Raw genomic sequence first — 21,764 nt, forward strand, 5'->3', positions numbered from 1 at the left:
TAAAAGGCCACGCGGGAGGACATGCGGCACAGTTTGGCGCCAGCCATTGTAGAGCGCGGTTGCGTCGCTACGGTTCTCCGCGGTGAGTACAGGACGTCTTTAAAAACAGCGGCGCTACTCCTCGCTGAATATAATTGAACGGCAACCGCTTGCGCGTTCCCCGATTCAGCGGTGAGCGGGACACCCACCACCCTGAAACTTCCAGACGTCTTGGAATGGGAAAGAGTTAAGAAATTCGCAATGCAGGACTCTCCTGAAAAATAATTCCGAGACTAAGTGAGGCTTTTGTGGAAAAACTAAGGGCATTATAACTTGAATTATTTTTGTTGATATGACAATTTTTTATTAGTGATCCAGCTGTTTATTATTTTCTCATATTCCGTATACCCCCCCCCGCCCCCCCCGATTCCAATTCAAATTGTCCAATTGGTGTAATTTTCACAAAACAAATGCATTTATATTCAGAACCCTGCATCTAGGAGTGCATCGCACTTTGTCAGAAATTGGCCCCGCGGGAAAGGAGATGATGCGGGAACTTCTTACCAAGTCACTTCAATAGGCCTCTTTTATCCACACGAGGGACACACTTTAACGTTCCCTGCGAAGGGGCGTTCGTCACACAAGTCAAGTTGAAAACTCGCAAAATCTGGAATTGATTCCAGTTCAGGAAATGTTAACGTGATGGTGTTTTTGTACAGGTCACCTGAGTGTGAGTGGCGCATTCCCCATGTCAGGTGAGTTTCTTCACTAAGCCGCAACACCCAGTGTGGTGCAGTATGGCCACAAATCTTTCCGCGAATGATAACAAAACAATAATAAAATAATGTGACATAACCCGTTGTCAATCCGGTACTGGATGAAGACATCCCCATGTCACGTAAGTCGTGGGAGGTTGTTTGGCCATACTTCACCACGCCGGTCAGTGCGGGTTGGTAAAAGCGGAGGGGGAACCAGAACCGGTTTCACATGTCACTCGCCAATGGCCGGGATTCGAACTCGGGTCACCGGGTTCACAGCGCAGTGCGCCAACCGCTGAGCCACCACTCTCCGTCCAGCTTGGACCGCCGCTCTGATTTAGCGAGCGTTTATCTGAACGACTGATCTCTACCCATCTTTTGAAATAGGTCTTCCTGAGGTTGTTGTAATTCACGAGGATTTTAACTTTTTGACGGGAGGTTTTAATCGCGATGTGCCATTTGCCTGACGGGCGGCCGTCGTTGCGATCTGCAAATGATCACGCGCACGGTGCTACTAATCCCCACGCTGGTGCATGCGCTTGCGTCCTCTTGGGAGGCAGCTTACGGCATGGTTTATTTACCGCTCGTCGGTTGCACGATCGAAATCACGATCGAGGGGGTACCCTGGTACAACGTGATAACCCACGTTTTATGCAGGGCGCCGTGGTGGCGAAATATTATTGTTGTGGGTTTACTCTCCAACACACCGGTGTGCTGAACTAGTCACGAATTGGCATGTTTTGTTTACTTGATAAACCTTACTAACTTGCTGTGTTGGGTGGTGACTGATTTAACGACATTTATATTTATGCGATCTAATAACAAAAAAACAGAATCATAGAGATGTTTCAGTTTTCAGTTTCAATTAATTGGTATAGCCCTGCGAGCCATTCGGCTCTTGAATCGGGTGCAATGTTAACTCCCTTGCCCAGGTAAGCAGGAGGTCGTGGGTTCGATCCCGACCCTGACACCTGTTTATTTGGAGTTTGAATGCGGATTTTTCTCCGGTTCCTCAGATTTTTCCCTCCACATTTAGAATCAACATCACGTGTTTAGAGTTTTTGGCTGCTACACATTTCCACGTGATACGCCACTACGTTGAGCTATCATTCGTGACCAGGCCGCTTTGGAAAAAGAGCTACATAGCTCCGTTGGGCTTTACCTGCCAAAAATTTAAATAGCATAGTTAATAGATGGTTAATAGATCTGCTGACCACTGCCCGCTGTATCTCTGTTTGTGTTCTTGTCTGTGTGTTCTTGTCGTGTCGCGCAGGGCCCTTCGGGACCACGTGGGTGAAGAGCTACTCCAAGTACAAGAAATCAAACCGGCAGTTTATCCGAGGCCCCTCCGAGCTCAAGACATCGGGAAAGCCGGTACGAGCCCAGGTCGCGCTGCGGTAAACGTGTTCCCGGTTGTAGCCCACCAGCCGCCCTGGTTAATACTGCGGATGAATCGAACCGTAAATACGCAGCATCTGCTTCACGTATGTATTTTCATACTTTTTTCCCACCATACATAGCCAACTCTGCTAATCGGAGGTGCACAGTGAACATTACACATCCCTTGACGTTCAAAGCAGAGTAGGCCATGTCTACTGGCATCACGGTCCAAATTTCGGCAAAATTTAAACATTTTGCTGATAATTATTCCATTGGGAAAACACGTAGCAATCATCTCCCCTGACTGCGAAACTCCTGCAGGCTGTCTGAAACGAATACCAAATCTACCAATGATTTGTTTCGAATCCCTTGAGCGAATGTGGAACAGGAAGTTTCTTCTGCCAAGAAGCATATCCTGAAGCAGGCTCAGCACTGCTTAGCTTTCAAGTAGGCTCGTTAAGTTGACTATTGTTATCAACATTTTTCTTTATCGATAACGTATTTCATTTCAATGATAAGTTTACCAACCTTAACCAACCCACGCTGAACCGCCTGTTGAAGCATGGCCAAACAAGTACCATGAGCAACACATCCTAGGCCTTCATCAGACAGTGGACTGACAAAGTATGCAATTGGTCGTCATGTGACCAATCGCATCAGACGCTGCCCCCGTGCGGTTTGAATGTTCACATTGTGCGATTCGAGTCAAACATTACTGACATTTAACTGGATTTGATTCCATCTCCCGGCGTAGCAGTTGAAACAACAGTGCGAGTTTCTCTAACCCCCCTCCTCCACCCCGCGCTGCCTCTGTTCACCCAGCAGCGTGAATCGGATCCACCACAGCTAGCCGAGATTGGCGCGTCCCTTGCGGGTAGGGTAAAGTGTGGGCACTCCCACCTCTCCCTAGGTGTGTTGTATGCATGGAAGAGTGAGCCTCTAACAACCCTCCAGTTGGGCCTCTCTATAGAGCTCTTTCAAGCGGAGGTTCTTCCGTCAGCAGTAGTGGCGAGCAGGCACCGGGGCCTGCGCCTTTTACCTTACCTCACCGTTGCCACAGTCGTCCGAGTCTGGCTCGATGGGCGAGAGGGCTCCGAGTTGGTGAGGCGACACGCGGCTGGGTCGAGGTTTGGTGCTCGTGTTGTAGTCAACCGCGTGGAGACTCCTCCCTCTCCCGTCTTTGCGTGCGTGCGTGCCCGCCGTGTTTGTGCCAGGCGGAGGAGGAGGAGTTCACCGTGAGGTCGTGCGTTCGCAAGCGCACGGACGCCATCGATCGCCGCTTCTGCTTCGACGTTGACCTCGGCGACAGGTATTTATTGGGGGGTGGGGGGGCAGGGTGCCGTTTGGGTTTTGTCGAAAAGTGAAATGACACGGTCAGTTTTTTTTACGCAGAGGTCGGTGCCCGGCAGGGATTTTAGCAACGGGATCGGTTCGCGTGCGGGGGCAGCTAGACGGATCGTGGCATCGCACAACCGCGATAGATGGCGACGGCTTTGGGGGGGAGGTAGGTCTTAATCCAGCAGTGGATGGATGCAGGCTGAAGATGATGAGACGTTAGAAAATGCCCAGATTATTCTTCGTCTTTACGATACTATTTCCCAAATCTCAGCTGAACAAACAGAGGAGTGGCAAGAGAGTAAATAAAAAAAAACACAACACTTCAGTTTAGAATGATATAATTTTTGTATCTTGGCTTATTTACCCGGTTGCCGAACGAATACATTATAATGTCGCACTGATTACACACAAAGTGCTTGCCACGAATGAACCACAAAATCTTGGTGATCTCGTCACAGAGCATAAGCCGTCACGCGAACTCCGGCATCCTTGCGGCAGGGGCTTGTCGCTAGCCGTTGAATGAAGACGGTCCACCTCGCGCGTTTTCAGTTGCGCTCCTGCGGCCGTCTGGAACGCTCTTCCTTCCGATATCAAAAAGCCACTGGAGCTATGCACTTTTAAATATATATTAAAAACTCATTTTTTTTTAAACTACGTTTGTGTTTTGTTCGTTGTCCTTCCCCCCACACCTCCGATTAGCACGGTTGGCTACGCACGGTGCGAAAGAAGTTCAACATACATAGATGACCTCTTGAACTTGAATGCCTTGCCAGCCACCGCAAGCAGCTGCCTATGATTGGAGGATGTATGTGGGGGGGGGTGGGCATTGACGTTCATGACGGCCCCCTATAGAATATGAAGCTTTGACACGGAGGGCATTGTGCCGCTTTCGTATCGCACCGTTCTTGACCCTCCCGCCCGCGCCGCCGAGTCGTGACCACCCCCCGCCGGCCTCTCTCGCCCGACCTTGCGCAGGGCCGGGGTGCTGACGTTGCAGGCGCTCTCGGAAGACAGCCGCAAGCAATGGATGGAGGCCATGGACGGGAGAGAACCGGTGAGGGCAAAACTCCGGTGGCAGTGTTCGCTCCTACTCTCAGTTCTTTCGGTAAAGTCACTACGTAGGTAAAATAATAAAATTAAAATTAATAAAAAATAAAATATCTTCTTGGTTCTTGGTTCTTTCGGTAAAGTCTACGTGACTTTACCGAAAGAAGCAAGAAGATGAATCCCTGCAGTTACGAAAGCTTTAAATCCAAAAATAAAATAATAAAATCACGACGTTTCGGAGGCAACACAAGTCTCCGTCATCAGGTGGGACCGTCACAGCCAGATGACGGAGACTTGTGTTGCCTCCGAAACGTTGTGATTTTATTATTTTATTTTTATTAATTTTTATTTCATTTTTTTACCTACGTGACTTTACCGAAAGAACTGAGAGTATGAATCCTTGCAGTCACGAAAGCTTCAAATCTAAAAGTGTTCGCTCCCTCCACCCTCCTCCTCCACGATGTGGCTTATCGTGTGGAAATTATAGCAGCCAAATGCTCTAAACGCGTGATGTTGATTCGAAATGTGGAGGGGGGAAAGCAGAGGTCCCGAAGAAACATCCACGTGACCACGGGGAGATAGACACGCAAACTACAAATATACAGCGGGCGTCAGGTTTGGGATCGAACCCACGACCTCCTGTATAGCAGTTAGTCGATTGCCAGGTTGCACATGGCGGGGTAAAAGTGGCCGTGAACCCTTTAGGAGTCTAGTGGGGATTCTTTAGCTGGAGCTCCCTCTAGTGGAGGCCCTCTTACACCAGCAGCGGTTGTGAGCAAACAGACCGGTGGTGCAGGTCATCGTGACCTGCAAAGCAACCTATCCAGGCGCAGCGTCTAATGTTACTCGGCAGCTCGGTACCTAGGTCAGCCGTGCGCTGCTGCTGCTGCAGCCAGGCGCTGTCCCAGATGACCACGTGTGGCATTTTCCAGGCGTGTTTCTGGCCTCGTTCTGTGGGTCCGTACAAACGGCGGGCGGGAGGACCACACCAGCTTGTTGAGTTGCATACAAGGTCGTTTGTGAGACGGGTGTTTCGGCCGAGCGAGTGAACATCCACCGGTATCAATCTCGGGCAGTCCCGTCTGATTCATTCTCCGTTGCGTCATTTGTGATGTGCCAAAACCATTGCAGTCGATGCCCTAAATTGGAGAATCGATTTGTCTTTCTAGATTTGAAGTTTTCTTGACTGCAAGGATCCATACTCTTTGTTTTTTTTGGTAAAGTCACGTAGGTGCAAAAATAAAAATAAAAATATATAAGAATAAAAAAAATTAAAATAACTTAATTAAATCACGACGTTTCGGAAGCAACACAAGCTTCCGTCATCAGGTGGGACAACCACAGCAAGAAACAAAATTTGCCCACTACAGTTATTTTGTCGTGATTTAATTTAGTTATTTAATTTTTTTATTTGGTTTCTTATTTTTTATTTTTTCACCTACGTGATTTTACCGAAAGAATCAAAGAGAATCGATTTATCTGTTGGATTTGTTTGTCCGCGTAATTTTTTGCATTGCTTCTCCGTTTGTTCCAGTTCCTTTGTTAGGCATGCAGTGATCCACTGATTACATTTTATTCTTACGTTCGTGGTGCGTGCATAGGCTCATACACTTCAGCAGTGATCGTTTACAATTGATGCAAATGATCTAAAAGACATCTAGCAATGTTCCATCTCGGCTCATGGAGCGGACACAAGAAATAATACAGACAGGACCGGATAAAAGAAAATCGATCTCGCTACTCCGAATTGTGACAATTCGTCCAATCGCTGTGGGTGGTGAATTATCACACTGGGAGCGGTTGGCACTGCTCTCTGAACCTCGTGACCCGAGTTCAATTCCCGGTCATGGTTAACATCAGTGGCAAGTGATATCCACCTCCCCCCCGGACCCCACCCCCCCTCCCCCTACAACAGACCTTTACCAACGCACACAGACGGAGCGGTGCGATGAAACGTGGCCGAACAAAAGCCCCCACTTCCCACCCGTTCATCCAGCTCATCCAGCCTTGTCTGCGATTTATCTATACAGCTTCTAAGGATCGCCACCAGACGGCAGTGTTGCGCTGTTGAGTCGTGTCCTTACATTGATATTTACACGCCTGCAACTAAAATTATGACATTTTGACTTAAAACGTCGTGATATTTTGATTCACTTTATTTTTTAAATTTGTATTAATTGTAAATAATTAACTTAATGCCCCGTTAGGAGCACCCATGTTTAAACCTCCAGACTCTTAGCGCGTCGATGCGTTCTGCCCACGCCAGTGCTGCCGCTGCTGCTGCTGCACCACGTGGCAATGTGTTCTAAGAATCCTCAACTTTCATGGGTGCCCTTAGGTGTGCCGAGTTGGGTAGATCGCTGAATGAGTGTCCACGCGATCGCCACACTACCCCTGACTCTGCTGGGTGGACAAATGCGGGGAGGTGGATTCAAAACTCGAAACGGCGATCCCTCTGGATCTCATGTTTAGCGTTGCTGATCATTGCCCGCGCACGCACACACACGTACACACGCGCACGCACGCGCGCGGCATTAATGCATCGCACCCGGCCAGGAGCTGGTAATTAATTACAATCGGTGTTAAGCACCGTGGCCGGAAAGGAAACCGCAGGTGGGCCTGGGTCCGCCGCACTGCGCGCGAGCCGATGGGCAAATCGATCTCTGCCTACAGCGCGGATCAACTTACGATGAGTGGGGGTGGGAGATCTTACGAATGCCGACCTCCTCGGACAGCGGCGAGTGCGGTTCACCCAGGGGGCAGTGCCTGACGCCCCAGCCGGGTAACTTCCTGCGACGTGGCCAGTGGCATCCCCCGGGGTGCCGCCCTTGCCCCGTTGCCCGGTTTGACCTCCCACGCGAGTGACCTCCTCCGCTCTTGTGGATCTTAAGTCCCCAGCTGTGAGCTCCGTGCCGCGAGGCTCAAAGAGCAAAGCGCTGTCTCCTCTCTCTCTCTCTGCGGCCGTGTCACCGTGCGCGCGTGCATGTTGTGTGCGCGTGCATGTTCTGTGTGTCCGTGTTGTGTGTGTGTGTGTGCGCGTTGTGTGTGTGTGTGTGCGTTGGGGGGAGGGGATGATGAAAAACAAGACAGCCGTGGGGGCGGAGTCGATGAACAGCTGATGGGTGCTCGTAAATCTAAACTCCGTGCGACGTCGCCTTCGTCGTTAGCCATGATCAGTCCACTACTGGATGAGAACCTCCGCTAAGCCGTCGCTGATCTGCAATGTGATCATCCATCGGGGTATGATTGCGAAAGGTAAAGGCGCAGCCCTGCAATTCCTTTCTCTCGCCACTGCTGGTGCAAGGGCCTCCACTGCAGAGAGCTCTCCAGACAGACTGCGGTGACAGGAGAGTCATTGAAAAATCGAGGGCGCGTATGAACCCGGGTGCGTGAGCGTGTGATAGGGGGCGTCGCTGTGACGTCGCGATGAGCACACCGCGCGATGAACCCGTCGAACCAAGTTTGATTCCCGCTCACAGCCAACGTCGGTGACGAATATCTGAACTCTTACTGGGACTCCCTTAGGTCGGCTTAGCCTTAAAAACGAGTACCTGGTGCGGTATGTTGACATCAGCGCTGGAGGGGGACAAAGGATGTGGTCCTGGCCACGCACCCCAGCCGTGTGCCTCTCTGGCCTTCGCAGGTGCTGCTCGTTTAACAGCCTATTAAAGCGCGACGTGGATCTTCGTCATTGTTTGATTGTCGCTATGGTTTTTTTTGTTGGGTTCAGTCGTCGCTCTCACCCACGGTGAGCGCTCGAGAAATGTAATTCCTGTTCTTTACAACCAACACGGTCCCCCTGCGTGCCGCGATGCGTGCGCCCGGGGCGTGAATTTGAGCAATTGCCCCGCCGTGGGTTCTCACGCCGTGCGGCGGTCCCGGGCCCACCTGCGGTTCCCCCTTCCCCGCCACGGTGCGTAGCACCGCTTGCAATTCATACCAACTCCCGGCCGGGTGCGATGTACGTATGCCGCGCCCACGTGTGCGTGCGTGCGTGCGTGTGCGTGCGTTTGCGTGTGTGAGTGTGCGTGCGTTTGCGTGTGTGAGTGTGCGTGCGCGCAATGGTTGGCAGAGGGATCGCCGGTTTGATTCGATCTCCCGGCGTGGCAGGGGAAACAATGGTCCAGTTTATAAAACCACCTCCCCGCCTTTGTCGACCCAGCAGCCGTGTAAATTACTTCACCACGGTTATTCGACTGGACAGGTCGCGTATGGCCAGAGTGGAAGAGTAGGCCAAAATATATCCTACTATCGGGGGGGGGGGGTGCTCTCCAGACTCTCCAGATTTTCCTTCTAGTGGAGGCCCTTCCACCAGCGAGGGAGGCATTGCAGGGCTGCACCTTTAACCGGCTTGGACCCTCCACTGGGTCAACCCAACCCCACCAGAACGACGCGGTGGTGCGATCGACGTCGGCAGCGGGAAGACAAAGGCAGCAGGGCACAACGCGGCTCTGGCCACCCGCCCACCACCACCCCAGTCGCATCGCGTTGGCGTTGTGCCGGCGTTTCTTTGTGTGTCCCATTGTGCGAGTGTTTGCCGAGTTCCTGACTGTTGGCTGAAGTGTGTGCCGGTGCATCTGGTGCCCTCTGCGTGGCATTGCCGGTGTTGACCGGAGTTGGGCATTGTCTTTCAGATTTACGAACGGGCCACACACAACATTCCCGAAGAGAGTAAGTCGCCCTCCATGCAAACCGCACATCTGTCGATCGCAACGATCAGTTTGCTCATCCGAGTACTGAGTGTTGACAAAATTAGCAATGCCTCCTTACCTACCACATTCATTTGTGTTTCCACTTAGATAACAAAAAAATATTTATTCAACCTATCGGCCGCGACACCTTCCTGCAAGTGCATCTTATCAGCCTGTGCCGATTCAATACAAGCAAATAAATGCTGGGCCGCCTTCGAGATTCAGCGTCTCATCAGCAGTCACATTCGCTTTATCCAATGCTGGGGAACTGCCTGATGTTTACGTCAAGTATCACTTTTCTACGTGGGAGGAATGTGTTTTAAACATTTTTTTTCATAACATTCTCCGCAAATGATGCTAAACGATTATTTGGCAGCCTGCAAATTATTTCGCATTGCTTGGCCCAAGCCACTTGGATAAATTAACGTACGTATTTATTTGCTTGGAGCAGCGCAAGATGGTTAAAAAGATAATAATACTCTCTAATAGTGTACTCGGATGAAAATAACTGTGGCAGGAGTGAATGGCGCACAGCGCAGCTGATGGAAATCATTACCGACGGTTTTTCACTGAACAATCCCTATTCACAAATTCGTCGCTTTTGATGGGCTTTAAAAAAATTATATATACAAAAAAAAAGCCACAGGTACACACGGCCCCTTTGGAGTACAACTGAACAAAATGATGGTGATTTGATTCCTAGAACTTGGATTATGTACCGCACACTGCGTGCAGGGCCAACGTTGGTGGGTGTTCTGGAGGCCTTGGGCAGAATTCTGAATGGGGGCCTCTTAATGCCACCGTCCACTATTGTTGAACCCTACAATCTTGCGTCCCAGTATATTTCGACCAAAGACCGCACATTCGATATAGAGCATCCATTTACGAGGTGGCCCCCTGTGGTTTAGAGATCGGAGCGCTGCGCTGGCATCGACGAGCTGCCAGCTGCCTGTCGTTAAACGGGGTCCTCACGTGTAGCGAGTTGACGAAGATCAACACGGTCACCGATGGCTGCAAAGAAAAACCCTGTCACATTCAATTATTGTCCTGCACTTAATTTTGGCTAAATTCCAGCTCTTTAGAATTAAAAGTATTGGATTAATCGGAATGTATGTACGTTGAACTTGCTTCGCACCGTACGTAGCCAACCCCCTCCCCACTGTGTGTGGGTCACAGGCCACTGGAAGGGATTTCAGAAAAAGCTCTGCTATATCCGGTTCCGTGGGCCGTTCTGTGCCGCGAATGGTTCAATTGCGGTGCGGAGAGATCCGAGAGGAGGCTTCGCCTCGCGATGTGACGTCGAGAGCACAATTGAGACCACAATTGGGGGAAACAAATCTTCACGTAAATGCATCCACTTCAGTAACCTTGTATCAGTGAAAAAGCTCAAATGAAACTTGCAAAAATTACATATAATGAGAGTGTCTGCTGTCATCTCCTCATCTCCTGTTGTACACTTTGCATTTTAAGGCGGTGCTTCTGACTAATGTAAGTTTTTGTTCTTTAAGAGATGGCATGACAGTCGGTCTCTCGCAGGAAAATTGACCCTCCGCCCCCCCCCCCCCCAGTAATTGCGTGGCGGCCCTGCCCGTGTGGTTTTGTCAGTGGCACGGTTTTCAAGGTTTTTCCTCATTTTGTTTGGTGTCGTCTGTGTTGGTGTTTAGCCACTCTCAACGACATGGGCTTCCAGTTCATACGCAAGTGCATTCAGCTCATCGAGGCCGACGGTGAGTGCGTGTGTGATGCAGAGATCCCTCCGCACGGTGGCTTCCATCCCGCACACACGGCTCGGATGGTTTCAGGAATTAAAATCTGAAAGGAAAAAAAATGAGCATTAATGTGATGGCGCTTTGAGTGGCAGATTTGTCCCAGAAACGCGTCACTTGTTTAAGCAAAAGTAAAATTTGCTTGACTAGATATGATTTTTTTGATTATCCAGATATTTTCTTTCCCAGATTTGTTTTGTTTGTTTTTGATATCCAAAAGCATGACATGAAGTAACGTCACTTATATCGCATAATGGTCATGCTGTTTCCACCAAACATTGTCACGAGGCACCGCTCGACTTGACTTTTGTCAGCACGAAGACCACGTTACTTACGTGATATAAATCATCAAAAATTATCCTTAAGAATCCAAAATCCCCGCCCCACCCTCAAAAAATGTTTCCCAAACTTATCCGTAACAGATTCCAATCTCTGTATGAGCCAAAAATGCTTGTATGTATATGTTGAACTTCTTTCGCACCGTACGTAGTCAACCAAACCTTCATGGAACTAAATTAAGTTCATGCTGCATCATCACCGAGAACAGACCATGGGACACTCGGTAAGCTAGGACACAGGGTTTATTCAATACATTTTTACACTGGCTTTAAAAAATATATATTTTCGTGAACATTTGATCTAATAATATCTACATTTATTCTTCTTCCTGTGAGAGTCACCTGAAATCCGTCATTTACAAAACTCGACCAAGAACCCTGTGAATGAATGGAGACAACAAAACATCATTGATGAACGTTCAGAGATTACACAATGCAATCTTAAACAAAAAATAGTCCTAAATTCACTCCTAAAGAAAATGCATGCATCGTGCGTTAATGTTAAAGGAGGTAAGTTTGAACGTATGTTAAAATAAACTAAATAAACCCGATGTGATTTGTTCAAATAATTATAACCCTATTCTTAGGTTTTTTCGGTAAAGTCACGTAGGTAAAAAAATAAAATGAATAAAAGTAAAATAAATAAAAATCACGACGTTTCCGAGGCAACACAAGCTTCCGAAACGTCGTGATTTTTATTTTATTTTTTATTTTACTTTTATTATTATTATTATTATTATTTTTTACCTACGTGGCTTTACCGAAAAAACCTAAGAATATGAATCCTTGCAGTCACGAAAGCTTAAAATCTAGAATTATAACCCTATGTGTCCTGACTTCTGGGCCACCCTCCTGTATAACAACTCAATGCCCCGAGTCACAGTTGCTGCATTCTTTTATCTGCTTGACCTCCCCCCCACGTGTGTAGAGGGTGGAGGCCAATCCATGTCGAGCAGGTGGCGGCCGAGTAAATCTCCATCCGTCCGTCCTGATTATTTCGATTTGGCCATGAGTCAGAGGTCGCAAACGGGTTTTGATTCCTTACCCGTACCCGTACCCGGCCGCACCAGGGTCGCAAACGGGTACCCGTACCCGGCCGTACCCGTACCCTACCCGTACCCGGCCGGGTACGGGTAGGGTACGGGTATCGGGTACCTGATTGCGACCTCTGGGATGAAGCCATGTTGCAGGCGTGGGTGGGTTGATTCTAGGAACTTGAATTGTGAGAAGAGACAAAACGTTGGGAAATGAGTGACAAACAGTTACTCACCAGTGACTCACGGTCTACCCGTACCCGTACCCGGCCCCACCAGGGTCGGGTAGGGTACGGGTATCGAGTACCCGGTTGCGACCTCTGCCATGAGTTAGCGAAGATACGGGAAGCAAGAGCGTCTGTAGGTCTACGTTAGCGGTGGCAGTGGTGGTGGTAGTGCGTGGATAGGAGTGAGCTTTTGGCCAAGGTCGAAAAAGGTTGAAAAGGTTTTATGTTTCTTTTCAAGCGAAAATGTATAACTCCTTTTGTATTTTTCCCTTGTTGGAGGAAGTCAAAAGTTTTAATTTTTTCTTCATCTTCTGTTCAGCTGAATCCTGGCGTAGGTTTTTTTTTTTCATTAACGTTCTCTTTTGTGCCGCTGAAAATGTCTGCCGAGCGGACAAATAGATAACGAATCGCACAAACGCGAGAATTGACGCCGAGGATGAAAAAAGAACACACAGCCCCAGCGACTTGAAGTCGCACCACCCGCACACACACACACACAAATATACTGCACGAGGGCAATTATTGGGAAGTGTCTGCGTGGGATTTTTCATGAAATGCATTACTTTCCGTTGAGGGCTCGGCGGAGGGAGCATGTTTTGTGTTTTCTTCCCAATGTCATCCTGGTACTTGGGCCTGCTGCTCCTGGCAGTGCCGGATTCTCCTTGTAGCAAAAGTAGCTACACACGTAGCTACGTATGTAGTAGCTACACATGTAGCTACGTATGTAGTAGCTACACATGTAGCTACAGGCCACGCACTTTCACACAAGTAGCTACGTATGTAGTAGCTACATACGTAGCTACGGGCCCCACACTTTCACACAAGTAGCTACGTATGTAGTAGTTACGTATGTAGCTACGGACCCCGCACTTTCAGGCTATCAATTCCGGTTCAGTGATTCTGCACTTGCTCTATTACTATAGTACTATACTGCCTTCAACGTTTATGAACGACTGGGTGTCTCAGGTTATCGATTTGTCGTATTATCTGGCTGTGTAGCAAATGCTAAAACACAATGACTTTACTATGCAATTAAACATTTAGTGTTTTAATATTTACGTGTTTTTTTATTTTATTTAGGGCCCCTTCGTAACATATGCTACAGGCCCTGCACTAGCTTAATCCAGCACTGGCTCCTGACACGGTTATCTGAGCTTGACCACCTGAATGTGAAATTGTAGTTGTTGTTTCTCTGCATTTACATCAGCCATACGAAAGAAGAAGAAGACCATTTTTATATCCTTTGATCACTAACGGCCCGCACATACTTTGGATGTGATCGTCCATCCGCTGCTCCCATTCCACCATCCGGCCAGCAAGCAAAACCTTTTACTAATATAGTTCCGCCACTGGGTCAGAGGTTGCATCCAGGTACCCGATACCCGTACCCTACCCGATACCCGGCTACCCGTACCCGGCCGGATATGGGTACGGGTACCCGTTTGCGACCCTGATGCGGCCGGGTACGGGTACGGGTAGGCCGTGAGTCACTGGTGAGTAACCGTTTGTCACTCATTTCCCAACGTCTTGTCTCTTCTCACAATTCAAGTTCCTCGAATCAACCCACCCACACCTGCAACATGGCTTCATCCCAGAGGTCGCAATCGGGTACCCGATACCCGTACCCTACCCGTACCCGGCCGGGTACGGGTAGGGTACGGGTACGGCCGGGTACGGGTACCCGTTTGCGACCCTGGTGCGGCCGGGTACGGGTAAGGAATCAAAACCCGTTTGCGACCTCTGCACTGGGTGGAAGAGACCGTTCCGAGCGACCGTTACAGCTGTTGTCGTGCGTCGTAATCGGTGGTGGCGCTGGCCCCGTGTGTGCGTGTGGTGCGCAGGGCTTGAGGAGCAGGGCCTCTACCGCATCGTCGCGCCCACCACGAGGGTTCAGAAGCTGCTAAGCCTGCTCAACGGTAACGGCGTTGCCCCCGTCGCGCGAGTCACCGATTTCTGACCATGCGCGATTTGGGCTACCCGCGAATCGCATCTGCAACTCTGCACGACCCACAGAGGGGGAGGGAGAGAAGGAAAGTGATGAGAGATCAAGTGATGAGATGAAATCATTCATTGGCCAATATCATCCGTGAAATTTGCTGTTCGAGAGCATCTCCGGAACGTATCCCTCGCGAATAACGAGGGAACACTGTACAGCAACAGCTGCCATTCACCACAAGGTGGTGGGCCCAGGGGGGGGTGGGCCCACCACGTAATTTACAGAAAAGCCATTAGGACGATCACGTATGCGGCGAGTATGCTGGGATAACTTGTAAACGACGTCGAAACGCACGACACGGCGAGACTTTTTTTGTTGTAGTAGTAGGTTTTTACCCTTTAAACTGGTACAAAACTGACACCTTTATACCAGGCATCATGTTTGCAATAACCACAGGACAGTGCATATTATTATCATTATCAGAGTTGTTTTTTTTTGTTTGCATTTTGACTGCTTGTGTTGTGGTTATTGCAAACATGATGCCTTGTATAAAGGTGTCAGTTTTGTACCAGTTTAAAGGGTAAAAACCTACTACTATATTTTGCCACTGGTAAAGAAGATTTTTTGTTGTTGTAGTTTATTAAAGTTATTGTTTTATTCCAAATTACGGGTGCACGTGAAGGGGGGGGGGTGGCTGTGAAATGTCTGTTGGCAGCGGGAGGAGAGGGAACCCGCCGCGACTTGGCTCTCGTTCCTCAGCCTCTCCATCATGAGCGAGTTTTCTGAAAGCTGGAGAGAGAGAAAAATTATAATCTAAATTCCCACTGTGCCTTGTTGTTGTCCGAATCCTCGTTTTAATGTTTAACCTGGTGGCAAGGACGGTGTGTGGCTGCCGGCTTTCTATTGTACAGCCCTTTGTCCGCTGCTGGATGAAGGAATTTCCCCCCCGCCCCTCATTCTGTGTTGGTCATGGGCGTTGTGGGCCCATGATTGACCTAGTTTACCATGCTGGTCGGACAGTTGGGGTGGTCCAGAACCAGATTGCATATCACGCGCCACCGATGTTATAGCCGTGGCCGGGAATCAAATTCGGCTTTCCAGGTTTTGTGTGCAACGCGTGAAAACGAGCGTGTGCCGCCTATCCAACCGGGGTGTACCTTTTGACCTGATCCGAATACAAAGTAAAAAACAAGGCAGATAAATTATGAAACAATGATGACAAATAAGCCGTGCGCGGTTATCCAGGTTTCCTTTTGCAGCAGGAGATGGGAGATGTGGTATCTTGACAGACTGTCGCCCGATTTGTGGCAGGTAATTGATGGTTTCATTGTGTTGCTGTTCCTTCCCCGCCTCCTCCCCCACCGTTAGAGTGCCACTCGCTGGATGACCTTGACCTGGAGAACGATGACCTCTGGGATGTGAAGATATTGAGTGGCACTGTGAAGGCCTTTCTCAGGTTTCTGAAAATATTTTCCCATTTTATTTTGTACTGCACCATCCCCCAAGCCCCCCCCTCCCCCCACGTCCCCCCACCCCCCCCCCCCCACGTCTCCCCCCCCCCACTTCCCTTGTTGTTCGCCGAGCCCGTTCGATGCCTCGATCTTAAAAACTCATTGTCCGTATTTCACCTTTTCTGCCGCAGGAATCTCCCCGAACCACTCATGACCTTCAGGCTGCATCAGCGTTTCATCACGGCTGCCAGTGAGTCACGAGAAATGGATTTTTATCAGATGTTTTTGAAAGTAGAAGAGAAAACATTTAAGAGAATAAGGTACCAAAAAAAAAAACGTTGATGGAAACATCTGCGTTATCTCTTAAAACTAGAAATGCCTAAACGCTTGCTTAATGATTTAAGTCGGGGGGGGGGGGGGGGAATTGCAGCGACACGGTGAAAAATTAACCCGTAAAAACAAAGTTTTTCACTATAAATCCTTTATATGCGTGGCGGCTAGAGTCCTCTCGTCCTCTGGCTTGAGATGGCTGCCACCTATGGGTCAGATGATTGCATGGCAGCATTAAGCAATTGGTAATTAAATATTATATTTTTGTCCTAAAAAGTGTCAAATTTTGGAAAAATGTTTTCACGAACATTAATTGTCACGCACAACGAGTCTGTGTGGAAAATGTCAGCTCGATTGGATCACTGGAAGTGGGTTAAAAAACGACCGAAAGATTTGCACGGTCCTAAGCAAGCAAGCAAGTGAACTTAATATAAAGGATTTAAAAAGGAGTTTGTTGCCTCGTGTTGCCCACAACTTCACTTGCTGCAACCTTGCACCGTCGCCGAACTTTTCTTAACGTCGCGTAGAATTGTCGCCCGATGTTTCACTGCGTTTGTGCCGGCGCTCGTGATTGGCCTCGAATGGAAAAACGGAGCTAGAGAAGCGATGTTAATTGGGATTAAAACATGACGATAACACTCTTAACAACACGCTACGTCTCGCAACAGAGTCGCCGGTGGTTGTTGTCGTTCGTCTGGAGATTCCAGACGAACGACAGTCCAACTGCTATGCCTTTTCCATACGTTTTAGATGGGTTGAGTTGGTTATCACACTTGAATGAGCGTTCGGCACGATTGGAAGAATGCAAATTCAAATCCATCATCTCGCCTGGGTCAATAAATAAGCATATCCTGGCCCTGCTTTGGGAACGTGGAATTTCCACCATTGGCGCCGGGCTGCTATTGGAGATAAAACCCACCCTTTAACCCATCTCTTAAGTGCGGTCGTCACCTGCAAGGCACCGGTTGAAACGAGGGCACCGTTCTGTTATTAAGACGATGCTATCTCGTGCCGGATCACGGCGTGTGCCGAATCCTGTCTAGCGCTGGGCCTTGTGTGCCAAATAGACCGCTTGCAATGCCCCCCCCCCCCCAAATGCGGGCACGCTGTCTGGCAGCGCAAGCTAATCGCTGCAATTATCCGAGTTAGACCCAAGGTAATGGCAATTTCTTGTTTTTACACCGCTGTTTATTCCTCTCTGCCCCCCCCCGGCCCTGTATGGATCGGCTGCGTGCCACGGACACTGCCGCAAAAAACTAAATCGCAGACTCCTCTCTTGGCTCATGAGAAGATAATTAAAGTCGCAGAGTTACGCGACGGTGCGATGATAAACATTGCGTAGGAATCCTAAATTTGTACGCCAGGTGTTCTCACACTCGTGCCTTTGATCTCGCAATGAATATGAATGCCGTGCTACAATGCATTGATTCACCTACGTGTGGAAGCAATTTAAACAAAGTCAAAGTGATTTCCTGCTCAAATGACTATTGAGGCCTTGGTGCGCATCTCCCATCTACAGTCCTGAGCCACTGGTGGAATTCATCATTCCTATGGCCGGGGCAAGTCCATCCATAGGACAACCACTGTTGACCTTCCCACAAGGTGGTATCTTATTTTACCCCTGCAGCCATTGGAGGTGCTACTCTTATATTGGCTCAAGGATAGAAAGAGGAAGTTGATTCTTGAATTAGCGGTTTGAAATGACAAAGGCAATGTCCAATCACGACCCTGACACGTGCCTGCAACAGCAGCAACAATTCCTCTTTATTTACGCTGGAAAGTCTCGTGGAGTCTCATGACTCGTTGTCAGGAAGCTCGTGCATTGGGAAGGTTTGGCCAGTGCCACCGTTTGGGTTAGGGGTTCTCGGGGAGGAGATGGCATTTTAATATCTCTACACAGATGGATTCAAGTAAACAACTGCTGCACCTGCCATCAGCCAGCCGATAGCACGTGGCATTCCCAGGCATTCGCCCATCCAAGATCCTAGCCGAGCTCAACCTCACGTAGCTTCCGTAAAGCTCACATGATCGGGAAAGTTCAAGGTGATTTAGAAGAGGCAGTGCAGCAAGTAAATTGCTGACCGATCTGTACTAAACTAAAATATTTTACCAGGTAAGGCCCACTGAGCTATATAGCTCTTTTTCAGAAGCGACCTGGCTATTACAAATGATAGCCCAACGAATTGTGGCTTATCACGTGGAAATTTATAGCAGCCAAATACACACGGGGAGAACGTGCAAACCCCAAATATAAAGCAGGCATCAGGGTCAGGATCGAACCCATGACCTCCTGTATACCAGGCGAGGTAGTTAACATCTCGCCACTGCGTACAGACTTAGGAACACCATTCCTCATTCACCCTGCGTGGTACTAAGAAGGCATCTTTGGGAGAGTTGCTCAATGGCACCGAGTGAAGATTTTCTAGTTTCCATCGAAGCTTTTCCGAGTGAGTAAAAACAAAAAACCTGCTTTTTAATTGATTCTCTGTCCTGCTCAATGTAGCTGCTGCGTAATTGTACAATCGATGCCATTATCCGTGCTCATCTCTCAATATCGATCACGTTAGGATTACAGCTTTAAGGAAAAAAACCCCAACCGGTTACTATGATGAAAGGAAAAAAAAACACAAGCTCATTTACGGTGGCGATGATAAGCGCAGGGGACGCTGCCGCGGTGTTAACGGCCGGCGAGCTGGACTTGCGATCCAGAGGTCACAGGTTTCAATTTGATCTCCCGCTGTGGCGATTGAAACATTGGCGCAGGGTTTCTGAAACCTCACCTCGTGTCAACCCAGCCGCAGCACCAAATGGCTTCCAGGGCAGTTTTTCCATGGGCAGGTCACGTGCGGTGGAGTAATCGTTTTGCCGGCGTGGAAGAGTGAGCCCCAAAAAACTGCAAAGGGGCGTTCTTGAGCCTCCTCGAGTCGAGGCCCTTCCACCAGCAGTTTCGTGAGGAAGCATTTTCAGGCCTGCACCTTTGCCCAGTGCATATTTATTTATTTGTTTATTTGAACTGCCAGTTCCCTCGGGCCTGCGAGCGTTGAGTCTCCTTCGTGGACGACAGGAACAGATGGCGTTGGCGGGCGGAGCGCCCTATATTGTGTCGTCCGAGTCCGAGCGGCATTGCTGACTCTTCACTCCGCCGTGCCTGCGTCACACAATAGGGCAATTTCAAGGCAATCGCCGCTAACAATCGTCACCGACAATGGCTTCCGCGCGACGCTTTGTATTGCAAAAAAAATTGTGTGTGCATCATTGCAAGGGGGTGGTCGCCGGATGGCTCAGAGCTGAGCTGCCACCGTTGAGATCCTCTCTTTGATTTCAGGTTTCAGCCGCCTCTGATAAAAACCGGGTTCTCAAGTTGCATTGAGTTGATGGTCTCAACCCATTTGCTGATGGCTGCACAATACAATGCCATTACATTAACTATGGTTTTGGACTTAATTTGCCTATATTCCAGCTTCGAGGATAAAAACCATATTCGGTTTGGCTGTCACGTGATGGACATGACTCTCTGTATGTAACAGGGTGGGTGGGGGACCAGCAGTCACTTTGAAGGGATCTGAAAGGTAGTTCTGTGATGTCCGCTTCCGTGGGCCATTCTCTTCTACGACAGGGTTGCATTTGCTCTGCTCGTGATCTGAATTGGAGTCTCCATCTCGCGACGTCACCCCGATTGCACAACCGGGATGAAACTGGGGGACAAAAAAAAACATAATTTCAACAACAATAACAAAAGACGACTTTGCTAACTTGCCACGACCGTGTCCGCCCGCGCGCGCAGAAATGGACAACGAGGAGGACCGCATCGAGTGCGTGCATGGCCTTGTGTACGACCTGCCAGAGTCGCACCGCCAAATGCTCAACATCATCATCGCACACATCTCCAAGTAACTCTCCCCGTGCTCTCCCCACGCTCTCCCCACGCTCCTCGCCGACTCGCGCCGCCCTCGGCCGCTGGTCGATGCAGGCCGGTGCTTGCCGCCATTTGGCTTGGCGACGCGGCGCGTTTCATTAGCATGGTTGGCTACGTACGGCGCGGGAGCAGTTCAACGTACACACATACGTACAGTGTGGAGGGGACCGGTGGCTCGTAGTCGAGTAAAAGATAAATTGTCTGCTGGCTCAATTGAGGAGAGACTCGTTACCATTGAGGTATCTCGTCAATGGTGTTGCCCATTGCTGGAGATCGAACTCGGGTCGCTGGGTTCGTAGATCAGTCCGCTAGCTGCTGTGCCATTGCTAGTCCACCAATGCAACAGTGATAACATTTGAAAACATTCCCTCTGTGTGCAGGTTTTTCCCTCGGGATGCCGCTGTGAAATGCCTTCCGAACGCACATCGCCCCTGGCACACAATTATCCCTTATTATAAAAAAGTATTATTAGTTTATTATGTACAGACCTTTGCCACACTGTGTGGGTCATGGTGGTTTATTGACCATACTTCACCGCGCTGGCGAGCGTGGCTTGGCGAAGCGGATGTTAGTCATGCGAGCATTCCTTTATTAAACCAATAAAAGTTGGGAGTCCGGGCCCCGTATATACCATGCCGCAAATATTTCACAGCGGGCGACTTGTTATAAAAGGAACAATTTTGTGTTAAAAATAAAATTATAAAAACGTCCATAACGTCTCCCCAGCCACCGCGTGCACGTGAGCTGCTGCGGAGCATCGGGGAAGGGTTTGCTCTCTCGCTCGCTTGCCGATCGGTGCGCACAAAGCGTCACGTGCTCCTGGGGCCTGGGTCGTGAGAAACAATCGACCGACCGGTCGTTGTAGATGCAAACTATTCGTTGATGGTGTTAGGTTCAGTCTCCAGCCCTTGTTATAATTAGAATTATCCACTCGATCTCTGGCTTCTCTGTGTGCTATGGAGAAGGGCCACTGCCCGAATCATCTTGCCAATTCATAAACATTTTTATTTAACCCTTTGCTATTCCGAGACGTCAGCAAGTTGCAGACGTCGAATCTCGGAACACGCAAACGGTTAGCGTCAATTTTATTCAGAGGCACAGCGCCGCTGTTTTTAAAGACCTTTTACTCACCGCAAAGAACTGTAGTGACACGACCACACTCTAAGATAGCCGGTGTCAAACTTTGCCACACGCCGTCACGCATGGCCTTGTGGGAGGCTCGGTACTGATGACGTTATTTTCTACAGGGAGGTGGAATCAGAAGAAAAACTGATGACGTACGTCACTGGAATTCGAAAGGGTTAAGGGAGTTGCAGACTGTGGGGGCAGCAGAAGAGAGTGAGCGACCTCCCACTCAGCGTAGATTTGACAGCGGGCCTCCACAGAGAGCCTTGGATGCTGGAACAGCGAGTTCATCGCCAGGGGTGAAGGATTTTGTGTTTCCAGCACTTTAGCGATCAGATTGGAGTAGAATGAATTGAGGGGTGTTCTGGAAGAAAGAAAATCCTAATGACCCACAACAAGCCCATTGTCCAGAGGAGTGCCGTTATTGTTGAGAGTGGGCGAATCGAGT

The 21,764-nt window shown here is 49.2% G+C and overlaps 1 protein-coding gene across 5 annotated transcripts in view; it reads left to right on the forward strand.

The window, feature by feature from the left end:
* The window catches only part of ARHGAP10 (Rho GTPase activating protein 10), a 104,725-nt gene that overhangs the window by 43,958 nt on the left and 39,003 nt on the right, over positions 1-21,764 (forward strand). For 4 of the 5 annotated variants that reach the window (XM_078863204.1, XM_078863208.1, XM_078863207.1 and 1 more), the window contains exons 9-18: positions 699-734; positions 2,011-2,111; positions 3,332-3,426; positions 4,431-4,509; positions 9,137-9,173; positions 10,858-10,920; positions 14,400-14,474; positions 15,863-15,950; positions 16,137-16,195; positions 20,060-20,165. In XM_078863204.1, coding sequence (XP_078719330.1) covers positions 699-734; positions 2,011-2,111; positions 3,332-3,426; positions 4,431-4,509; positions 9,137-9,173; positions 10,858-10,920; positions 14,400-14,474; positions 15,863-15,950; positions 16,137-16,195; positions 20,060-20,165 — 739 coding nt within the window. The remainder of the gene's footprint in view (positions 1-698; positions 735-2,010; positions 2,112-3,331; positions 3,427-4,430; positions 4,510-9,136; positions 9,174-10,857; positions 10,921-14,399; positions 14,475-15,862; positions 15,951-16,136; positions 16,196-20,059; positions 20,166-21,764) is intronic. The other variant, XM_078863205.1, reaches the window with a different exon arrangement.

The sequence above is a fragment of the Lampetra fluviatilis genome, chromosome 15 (genome assembly GCF_964198595.1).
Source record: "Lampetra fluviatilis chromosome 15, kcLamFluv1.1, whole genome shotgun sequence".
NCBI classification, from domain to species: domain Eukaryota; kingdom Metazoa; phylum Chordata; class Hyperoartia; order Petromyzontiformes; family Petromyzontidae; genus Lampetra; species Lampetra fluviatilis.